The sequence below is a fragment of the Dendrobates tinctorius genome, unplaced genomic scaffold, assembly GCF_039654945.1.
Source record: "Dendrobates tinctorius isolate UK_male_01 unplaced genomic scaffold, ASM3965494v1 ptg000035l, whole genome shotgun sequence".
Taxonomy (NCBI): domain Eukaryota; kingdom Metazoa; phylum Chordata; class Amphibia; order Anura; family Dendrobatidae; genus Dendrobates; species Dendrobates tinctorius.
The window spans coordinates 71,036,924-71,048,472 of NW_027361703.1; the positions used below are offsets into that span (position 1 = coordinate 71,036,924).

The window sequence follows — 11,549 nt, forward strand, 5'->3', positions numbered from 1 at the left end:
GGCTTCCCATTGCCCTGTAGCGGTGGCAAGTGGGTTAATCTAACAAAGGATTAATGTCACCTTACAATTGAATGGTGACATTAACCCTTTGTTAGATTAACCCACTCGCCAACACTATAGGGCAATGGGAAGCCCACACATTTTTTAACAACGAATTAACCCATTAAAATAACAACTACAACTCCAAAATTTTGCACACAAACCCACATCTAATTATTAGTCAGGGACATATAAAAAAACATGAAATGAAATGAAATGAAATGCTTTACTGAATGTAAACCATGTGTCATTTCATGTCGGGTTGGGGAATGATTTGATAGAAGCCGGCAATTTAATTAGCGGCTATCCTGATATGAAGAACTCTGTTAAATATATATATATGTTTGTCACAATGACATGTATGTGTGTGTATATATATATATATATATATATATATATATGTATTTATGTGTATAAATCTATTCTTTCGTTTCTTTATTAAACCTGTCAGTGTGAGTTTACTGTATAGCGCACTGAATTGCGAGCTTTTCTAAAAGACACCGGGTGCGTATTTCTCGCAAGTCACATGTGTGGTCCGTGTGTAATGCGTATTTTTAGTGCACCCATAGACTTTCATTGGCGTACTATGGGCGTAGTACGCTGACAATCGCAGCATGCTGCGATTGGCACGGACCGTAGAATACGGACGAGAAATATACGGCTGTTGGGAGCAAACCCATAGAGAATCATTTGTCCGTGTGTAATGTGTGCTTTTAATGCCTCTCACTCGTCCGTTTCCTCACCAGTGTGACCCCGGCCTAAGTGCCAGAATTGGCACATTTTACAGATGGGCCTTTCTGGGGTGGCTGGGGGCAGATGTTTTTAGCCGGGGGGCCAATAACCATGGTCCCTCTCGAGTCTATTAATATCTGCCCTCAGTCACTGGCTTTCCCGCTCTGGTGGAGAAAATTGCGCGGGAGCCCACGCCAGTTTTTTCCGTGATTTAGTTCTTTAATTTAACACCTACAGCGCCAAAATTTTACACACACACACTTTAATAACATTATTAGTGAGGGATATATATAAATCTAACGGATATGCAATGGTATACTGTATGTAAACCATGTCTCATATCCTGTCGGGTTCTGTAATTATTTTACAGAAGCCAACAATTGAATTATATACTGAATATATGTTTGTACGAATATTTGAGGCCATGGATCAGTTAACCCCTTAGCGACAGAGCCAGTTTGCAGCTTAATGACCAGGCCAATTTTTACAATTCTGACCACTATCACTTTATGAGGTTATAACTCTGGAACGCTTTAATGGATCCCACTGATTCTGAGACTGTTTTTTCGTGACATATTGTACTTCATGTTAGTGGTAAAATTTCTTCGATAAGTCTTGTGTTTATTTATGAAAAAAGTGGAAATATGTTGAAAATTCAGCAATTTTAAAACTTTAAATTTTTATGCCCTTAAATCAGAGAGATGTGTCACACAAATTTCTTAATAAATAACATTTCCCACATGTCTACTTTACATCAGCACAATTTTGGAAGCAAAATCTTTTTTGTTAGGAAGTTATAAGGGTTAAAAGTTGACCAGCGATTTCTCATTTTTACAACAAAATTTACAAAACCATTTTTTTTAGGGACCACATCATATTTAAAGTCATTTTGAGGGGTGTACATGACAGAAAATAACCAAAAGTGGCATCATTCTAAAAACTAGACCCCTCTAGGTGCTCAAAACCACATTCAAGAAGTTTATTAACCCTTTACGTGCTTCACAGGAACTAAAGCAATGTGGAAGGAAAAAATTAACATTCAACTTTTTTTTGCAAAAAATTTACTTCAGAACCATTTTTTATTTATTTTCACAAGTGTTAAAAGAGAAAATCAACCACAAAATTTGTTGTACAATTTCTCCTGAATACGCTGATACCCCATATGTGGGGGTAAACCACTTTTTCAGCACACAGCAGAGCTCGCAAGGGATTGAGCGCCGTTTGACTTTTTCAATGCAGAATTGGCTGGAATTGAGATCAGATGCCATGTTGCATTCGGAGAGCCCTTAATGTGCCTAAACAGTGGAAACCTCCAACAAGCGACCCCATTTTGGAAACTAGACCCCTTAAGGAACTTATCTAGATGTGTGGTGAGCACTTGGAACCATCAAGTGCTTCACAGAAGTTTATAACGTAGAGCCGTGAAAATAAAAAATCATTTTTTTTTCCACAAAAATGATCTTTTCGCCCCCAAATTTTTATTTTTACAAGGGTAACAGGAGAAATCATACCCCCACAGTTGTTGTGCGATTTGTCCTGAGTACGCTGATACCCCATATGTGTGGCGAACCACTGTTTGGGCGCATGGGAGAGCTTGGAAGGGAAGGAGTGCCATTTTGGAATGCAGACTTTGATGGAATGGTCTGCGGGCATCATGTTGCATTTGCAGAGCCCCTGATGGGCCTAAACAGTAAAAACCCCCAACAAGTGACCACATTTTGGAAACTAGACCCATTAAGGAACTTATCTAGATGTGTGGTGAGCACTTTGAGCCCCCAAGCGCTTCACAGAAGTTTATAAACGCAGAGCCGTGAAAATAAAAAGTCTTTTTTCCCTTCACCCATGACAGCACCACCTGAGAGAGGGATCTGCCCCGCCAGGACAGGAACCTACTGAGACATAAGGGGCGGCACCTCTCCCCCGCTTCAGTTGGGTTCCTGTCCTGGAAGGAATCCCACTGTGGCGGTGCCTGTCATGGGCGAAGAAAAAGATAAGACCCAGGCCCGTCCCGGCACGGGAAGAACAGGTAGCTTACCTGTAGCGCCGGCCGTCGGGTCCTGGAAGCGCAGTCCCCGGGGTCCCTGGGGCTCCGGGTTCGTGCGGGCGTGGATGGGATTCCGGTGGCTCCGGGAAGCCCCCACCGCGCCGCCCTCCCCTCGCGCACGCCGCATCTCGATCCCCGTGGTAGGGGAGAGACGCTGGCGTCTTCCGGCCGCTGACGTCAGCGGCGCTTGGAATGCTGGGTGCGCCGGCTGACGTCAGCAGAAGGCGACGGTGTAATGGCGCTGGGTGCGACGCCGGCCGGCTTCTGAAGCGCTGAGCCGGCGGTCGCAGGGGGGAGGGGAGGAAGACGCTCACCAGGCGGAGGCATGCAATTTAAAAGGAGGAAGACAGCTGTAGATCGGCGGTGCAAAATGGAGTCCGAGCAGGAACGTTCAGCGTCCCTGCCTCCCTCACAGCCCTCTGGCAGGAAGCATGGAAGCCATTCAAGCAGCAGTCACCCCAGCCGCAGGTCGGGGCACTCCTCAAGGTCCAAAGAGCGCGGGTCAGGTGCTCCGATGCAGCCTCCAAGTCTGGTACCCTTGATTACGGGTGGTGAGTGATCTTCGTGAATGTACGGGTCCTGTCATGGGTTCCGGAAAAACCGGCTACCGGTAAGTAACCATGGTGGTTTTCCCTTCACCCATGACAGCACCACCTGGGAGATTCAATAGAGGGCGTCCTCCCGCTGACAGGAGAAGATGGGAGGATAAAAGAAAGAAAGAATCAGGGTTTATGTTTGGTGGAGGCACCTCCACCTCAAAAAAGTCACCACAATGACGCCGGTATTCCAGTAGGAGGGAGATTGGCACTCTTTTTCCAGGCCTGGGAAAAGATCTCCTCCAATACCTGGATTCTGAGCATCCTAAAAGAAGGCCTGAAAATCCCCTTTATTCGTCAGCCAAAACCCGTGGTCGTCATCACACCTATCAGGAAGATGACCGAAGAACAACTGGCCTTAGAAACAGAAATCCTGAGCCTGATAGACAAGCGGGTACTGTCCGAGGTGCCACGCTTACAGGAAGGAAAGGGGTTTTATTCACCCCTTTTTCTAATAAAAAAACTGGATCAGTCGTTCAGGACAATCATAAATCTCAGACTCCTCAATCTTTGGATAAGGAACCCGACCTTCAAGATGGAATCAGTGACTACGGCAGTGAAGCTGCTACATCAAGATTGCTTCATGGCCGTAGTCGATTTAAAGGATGCGTATTATCACATCCCTATCCATCCAGATTACCAGAAATACCTGAGGGTAGCGCTTTATATTCAGGGCACACTAAGGCACTTTCAGTTCAGGGCTCTTCCGTTTGGCATATCCATAGCCCCGAGGGTCTTCACCAAGGTCATAGCGGAAGTGACAGCCTTTCTCCGGATTCACGATACGGTCATAATACCATACCTGGACGATTTTCTTATAGTGGGCAGTTCAGAGGACCACTGTACAGCACAGTTGACTCAGGTGATCAACACCTTGCAAGAATTAGGGTGGATAGTCAATTTCAAAAAATCAAAATTACAACCCCTAAAGAAACAGACCTTCCTAGGATTTATACTGGACTCAGAAAGGCAAGAGTGTCTGCTCCCAGAGTCCAAGATAGAGAAGGTACAAAATCTGGCCTTGGCGGGCCGAAACCAACCATGTATGACATTAAGAAAAGCAATGTCCCTACTAGGTACCCTAACATCCTGTATTCCGGCGGTCAGGTGGGCTCAGTTTCACACCCGGCAACTCCAGGGGGAGATACTAAGAGCACAAAGATCGCTAAGAGGGCGTTTGGAAGGGAAGCTGGAGCTTTCCTCAAAAACCAGAGACTCTCTCAACTGGTGGTTGAACGGGACAAATCTGACCTTAGGAATACCATGGGACAGACAGGCGACAGATATAATTTTAACAGATGCAAGCTCCTCGGGGTGGGGGGCACACCTAAGGGGCCTCATAGGTCAGGGTTCCTGGACACCTCAAGAAAGGAAGGCATCCTCCAACCTGAGAGAACTGTGGGCAGTGGGCAAGACCCTAAGCCATTTCATTCCGCTACTCCAGGGTCGAGACGTACGCATCATGTCAGACAACAAGGTAGCAGTGGCATACATCAACCACCAAGGTGGGACAAAATCACACTCCTTAATGGAAGCAGCAACAGACATTCTGTGCAGTGCAGAGGAACACCTATACTCCGTGACAGCCCTACACATAAAAGGGGCAGAAAACATAGAGGCAGATTTCCTGAGTCGCAATACCCTGAGGCAAGGAGAATGGGCGCTAAACCGGTCCATTTTTCAAAAGATAATTCAGCTTTGGGGGGAACCGGTGATAGACCTCTTTGCAAACAAGCACAACAGGCAAACAGAAAGGTTCTGCTCTCTAAACCCGAGGGAAAATCCATGGGCAGTGGACTCGTTGCACATCCAGTGGAACTTCAGACTGGCTTACGCGTTCCCCCCAGTAGCTCTGATCCCAACTGTGGTAAGAAAAATCAGAAACGATCAAGCCAGGGTGATTCTAATAGCTCCATTCTGGCCAAAAAGGCCCTGGTTTGCTCTGCTACGGAAGATGTCCCTCTCCGATCCATGGGTTCTGCCAGAAATCCCGGACCTACTAGCTCAGGGTCCAATATTGCACGCTCAGGTCAAAGGATTCCATCTGACGGCGTGGAATTTGAAAGGTCGCTTTTAATGGATAGGGGGTTCTCCCCTGGGCTGGTGGCCACTCTGCTAAAAAGCAGGAAACCGGTGACTACTAACATCTACGGCAGAACATGGGATAAGTTTCTACAGTTCTTGGGTAAGCCGTTAGGAAAAGAACCCCCGATTAGGGCCATCCTAGAGTTCTTACAATCTGGGTTGCAGATGGGGTTAGCAGTAAACACACTTAAGGTTCAGGTGTCGGCACTAGGGGCGCTCTACAATTGCAAACTGGCATCAGATAGGTGGATAGCCAGATTTATTAAATCCTGCCATAGAGCTAAGCCTATTCCAATACCCAGAATAGCCCCCTGGGATTTAAACCTGGTGTTAGAAGCCCTTACAAAAGATCCGTATGAGCCATTACATCAGCTACCCCTAAAGTTCTTGACCCTAAAAACAATCCTGTTAGTAGCCCTCACATCAGCCCGCAGGATAAGCGACTTACAGGCTCTCTCAGTAAATCCTCCTTACACGCAAGTCTTTCAGGATAGGGTAGTTTTAAGAACAGACCCCAGTTATCTGCCCAAGGTAGTATCAGATTTCCATCGGGGTCAGGAAATTGTCCTTCCATCCTTTTGCGAAAATCCAAAAAATCTGGGGGAGGAAAAATTCCATAGTCTGGATGTTAAAAGGGCTCTCGTAGAATATATATCTGCCACTAGCCAGTGGAGGAGGTCACAGTCCCTATTCGTAGCTTTTCAGGGTGCCAGGAAAGGCTATGGGGTTTCAAAAGGGACTATTGCTAGATGGATTAGGGAAGCCATTAGTGTAGCCTATTCAGCTAGTGGTATCCCGATTCCTGACGGCATCAATGCTCATTCCACCAGAGCCGTGGCGACCTCCTGGGCTGAAAAGGCAGAGGTATCAATTGAACAGATTTGTAAGGCCGCTACCTGGGCCTCACCTTCAACCTTCTTTAAGCACTATAGATTAAATCTATCCTCCTCTGCTGACTTAACCTTTGGTAGAAGGGTGCTGCAAGCGGTGGTCCCTCCCTAAGGTGTTTCGAAGTCTCCAAAAATCTCTCAGGTGGTGCTGTCATGGGTGAAGGGAAAACCACCATGGTTACTTACCGGTAGCCGGTTTTTCCGGAACCCATGACAGCACCCGTACATTCCCCCCCTTTTTCACTGTATGGGTGTGCACAATTAGTAGGGTGTTTTGAGTGTTGTGGTGTTGGATTAAACATGTAACTAACCGGGAAGTCCTCTCAATGCTCTGTAACCCAACTGAAGCGGGGGAGAGGTGCCGCCCCTTATGTCTCAGTAGGTTCCTGTCCTGGCGGGGCGGATCCCTCTCTCAGGTGGTGCTGTCATGGGTTCCGGAAAAACCGGCTACCGGTAAGTAACCATGGTGGTATTCCCACAAAAGTGATCTTTTAGACCCCAATTTTTAGACCCCCAAAGTTGGTAAATAGTGGAAACCCCTCAATTCTTGCTCCAACCCTAACCCCAACACACCCCTAATCCCAACCCTAACCCTAATCCCAACCCTAATGCCTAATCCTAGTTCGCCCTAACCCTAATTCTAGCCCTAACCCTAGCCCAACCCTAACCCTAGCCCTAACCCTAGCCCTAGCCCTAACCCTAACCCTAATGGAAAACTGAAAAAAAAATATTTTCTTTATTTCATTATGTTGGCCTAACTAAGGGGGTGATAAACGGAGGGGGTTATGTACTATTTTTTTTATTTTGATCACTGATAGTTTATCATAGTGATCAAAATGAATGAATGGAATCTGCCAGCCGGAGCCGGCAGATTCCCGGCGGGCGCACTGCGCATGCGCCCGCCATTTTCTTCCGGATCCAAGATGGTGGCGCCCACCGGAGGACACCGGTGGGATGCGGGACCACCGGGAGGGGACCCTGGACCACGGAGAGGTACCAGGGGGGATCAGGGACCCTAGTTCTCTCTCCTCTGATGTGTGATCACATCAGAGGAAAGAGAAATTTAATGCAAAATCACAGCTTTTTTTTTGCGGTCGCCGTTATAGGGTTAATAACGGCGATCACAAAAGCGGGGTCGACTGATTCATGTTCTCTGGGGTCTCGGCTACCCCCAGTTGCCGAGACCCCGGAGAAAATCCGACACTGGGGGGCGCTATTCACTTTCTCCACAGCGCCGTGAATTAGCGGTGCTGTGGTTTATGTACGCTTAATTACTGCCGTTAAAAGGCGTATCGGCGATCGCTAAGGGGTTAAATGTCCATTTTGCAAGGCTGCAAGAATATCTCACCATACGGATGCCATACGGATGTCACACAGATGCTTAGATGCGAGAAAATCACATCCTCGCATTGCACACGGATGACATACGAATCACTGTTCAGTGAACATTTCTGTGATTCTCGTCCATGTAAAACGGACCGATTTTTTTTTTTTATACGTTGTGTGTGACGCCAGCCTCAGGCAGCGGCCACTGAACAGTTGACAGAGTTGTGCCATTCAGCTTTGCAACTGCCTATATTTGGTTGTCTGTGATGCTGTGAACAGCTAATTGGTCGGGGTAGTGGGTCTGGGTGTCGAACCTGCACCAATCTAATACTGATGACTAATCCTAATGTCAGCAATGTAGTGGAACAACCATTTAAGTGGTGATTTCAGAACAATTGAGAACAAGGCTCCTCACCTGTAGCTTAAGAGCATCATACAGGAGCAGGATGCAGTAGCAGCAGGTAGTCATGCTCTGCTGTAGTTTTCAACTCAGGAAACAAATTACATTGAAGATGGTGCTTGACCTGCAGTCTACCATGAGATAGCTATCGACAGGTTGCAACATGCAACTGCTTCTTTAAATACTGTACAGTACATGTTTGTGCCACTGGGCTGCCACTAGGGGGCACAAAGTAAACATGGATTTACATATATCCTGTAGAAACAAAGAATTAGCTTCATAAATAGACAACTTGGTCCATTTAGTCTGTTCTTACATTTTTGTCCCCACATTCTTTATCTTAGGATACACATATCTTTATCCCAGGCATGTTTACATTTAAGAGATGATTTTCTGACCAAAGCGGCTTGCTTGCTCCAAACCTCTAACATTCTGGTGTTACCCCAAAATATTCTATTAAATGATAGTGTTAATTGTGAGCTGGACATTCATTTCTGTAATAAAACCGTAATGAAAGAGATACTTTAAAACCAATTGTGAACTACACAACCAGACAGGACTTTGATTTGGCCACTGTCAGTTGTTCCTCATTGGAGTCTTTCTTTAGAAATAAATGTACACTTCAGCTTTAACATGAGAATGTCTACTTTTCCAGCTTTTACTCCAACGTCTATTAGTGTTTTCCGGGCCATGAAGAAGACAAGTGATGTAATGTGACATGTGGATTGAGTGAGCGTGCTCAGATAAGGTGCCCTAATTTGAGTATTTTTGGCGAGCTCGTTAGAAATGCTCGAGTCACCGCAACTGCATGTCTAGTGGCTGTTCAGCAGCCACAACACATGCAGGATTTGCCTGTTCGTTAGGCAATACTTGCATGTGTTGCAGCTGTCGAACAGCCACGAGACAGGCAGGTGCAGGGACTCGAGCATTTTTAAAGAGTATGTCGAAAATACTCGATTAGGACACGAGCGTGCTCTGATAACACCTTATCTGAGCATGCTCGCTCATCACTAATGTGGAATTCTAAGTGTATAGAGTAAACATTATTAAAGGAAATCTGTCAGCAGGTGATTGCTATGTAATGTGACAGCAGCATGATGTAAATACAGACTCCCTGATTCCAGTGATGTATGACCTAGTTTACCTAGTTTACTGAGTGCAGCAGTTGTGATGCAATCAGTTTTCTCTGCTGAAGATCTAGCAGAGCTTGGAATGTTGAGCCCCGAATAACCTTGCCCACACCACTGATTGGCTGCTAATCAATGGTGTGGGAGTGGCTGGACCAGGAGGAATGAGACCAGCTTGTCTTGTAGTGATAAACTCCTGTTTTTAGAACAATTATTGTATTGAAACAGCAACACACAGCCAAGTAAGTGAAACATCACTGGAATCAGTGATAACATAGGAAAAACCTGCGGGCAGATTCCCTTTAAGATTTTTTATTGTACTGGCTGTCATCATGTGAGTACTGATGTGCAATCTTCATATTTGTGATCACTTTGTCAACTGCTTTTTCTTCCTCTTTTCTCAATTCTTCATAAAATTTGAAAAATTAACCTCCCATTCTTTCCTTTGGTGATTCATCACAATTTAAATTAGATGGACTCTCAAAACACATACATATATACATTGCTTATTTTGAGAAGTACAGCTTGTACTGTGCTTGCTCACATTCTGTTCAGCACCATTTCATTACTTTATGTTCTGAATTCTTTTTTGCAGCACTCGCAAACAAAATTACATGATGAATTTTTCACGACAACATGGGCTCAGGCATTTCTACAACAGGCGAAGGAGGGCTCTGAGACGTTACCCATAAAGAAGTGAAATATGTAAAATTCCTGCCATCATGTGAAGTGTTTGCTTTTCATTGTGTTCGATCTCAAGACTGCGTCAAGACTCAAAACATTCCTGCAGTTTGCTTAAATGACTAAGAACCTCCTTTAAGACTGACCATACTCCACTTTTCGCACTGTGAACTAATGAGAAGTAACTTCTTTTCTCATCAGTAATTGTTATAATGTTGATGTGTTTGTGACAGTTTGTGATCTTTGTAACAGTTTAATTGGAAGCATTTCAGTTAAGCAATATAATCTGTTTAACATGAAATCATCATTAAGCACAAGGACTTGTTGGAACATACGGAAAGGCTGTATATTTACAGTATTTAACAAAATGTTGACACTTAGATATTAAGTGCACTGTATTTCATCTATGTATCATATTTTATAAAATTAAATTATCATGTTTTTGTCCTTTATATCTTCTTCTTAAAAGTGACATGCTGGCATCTCCGTGTGGTTCCTGTCCCAATGGCTGTTATCAAACCTGAAAATGTAACTCCAGATATATCTTATAACATTCAAAGATCAATTCATGGCAGCATACATCTGGCAATGCATTATAAGTGAAGTGTCAATACAAATAAGGATATGTGATATTGAACGTTTCCCTATTAGAATTGTGACTATATCCTTAACAGATGCCTCAGCATTCCATTATAGGCAGTGACATTGTTATTAGTTTTAAAGGCCAATAAACCCCAAAGTAGCTGCATAGTGGTGTCCGTGACATTAGAGTGGTTTGTAGCCTGTAGATGTGTTCTTTGTTTTCTATCTGTAATATGTCCCTACTGCGGTTTTATGTATCCTCTGCTAATATAGCTACCACCAGCAACAATGACATGGCCACTTTCATTATGAATCATAGAAAATAAAAAACATTTTAGACTTTTCCAGCCCAAATAAAGATACAAGCAATGTTTAAAATGGCTAGCATATGCAGGAGTGCTATACATGCGATATAGTCGTTGTTGTTTGTGTTTCTGATCTGTATGTCAATCTCATTTTATATACGGTATGTCTGCAGTAATCGCAGCATAGTCACCCCAAACCTCTTTTCTCACCCAAAAAAAAGAAGCACCCAGAAATGTTTGCAGATTTTAAATACAGTTGAAATGTTGACTATGTGCCCTCTTGTTTCATCTACTTTAATTTGTATATATCATGGCCCTCTTTACATATTGATAGAAAATATCATTCTCTGTTCTGTTAATGTTAATACGGAAATAAACTGTTCTGAATGTGTCTTCCTTTTGTATCGTTTACTTGTTTGTTTTTTTTACTAAATAATTTGTCTTTTACTCAATAAGAGGAAATATACTGGCCAGGAACAGTGCCAGAAATGTTATACTGTATGGCAAATGCCAGTCTACTGGCTCCAGGGAAAAACATTGCCTTTTTATATGTTCCTCGCTATAAGGGCGTGCTAACACTAGCGAGTAAACCGGATGAGTGCAATCCGATAAAAACTTGGATTGCACTGAGACCAATGATATTCAATGAGGCATTGCAGATTTTTGCATTGTTTCTCAGCTGTATTAGGCATGAGAAGAAAACCGCAGCATGCTGTGATTTCACTGACTTCAGACTGTGCAA

General features: G+C 44.3%; 1 protein-coding gene across 3 annotated transcripts in view; it reads left to right on the plus strand.

Moving 5' to 3' along the window:
- RELN (reelin) overlaps positions 1-11,198 on the plus strand; it is a 1,162,997-nt gene extending 1,151,799 nt beyond the window's left edge. For 2 of the 3 annotated variants that reach the window (XM_073573629.1, XM_073573630.1), the window contains exon 65: positions 9,835-9,947. Coding sequence is in view for 1 of the 3 variants with exons in the window: in XM_073573631.1 (XP_073429732.1) it covers positions 9,835-9,931 (97 nt within the window). In the remaining 2 variants the exon portion in view is untranslated. Of the gene's footprint in view, positions 1-9,834 lie in introns of all 3 variants that reach the window. The other variant, XM_073573631.1, reaches the window with a different exon arrangement.
- Positions 11,199-11,549: the final 351 nt, after the last annotated feature.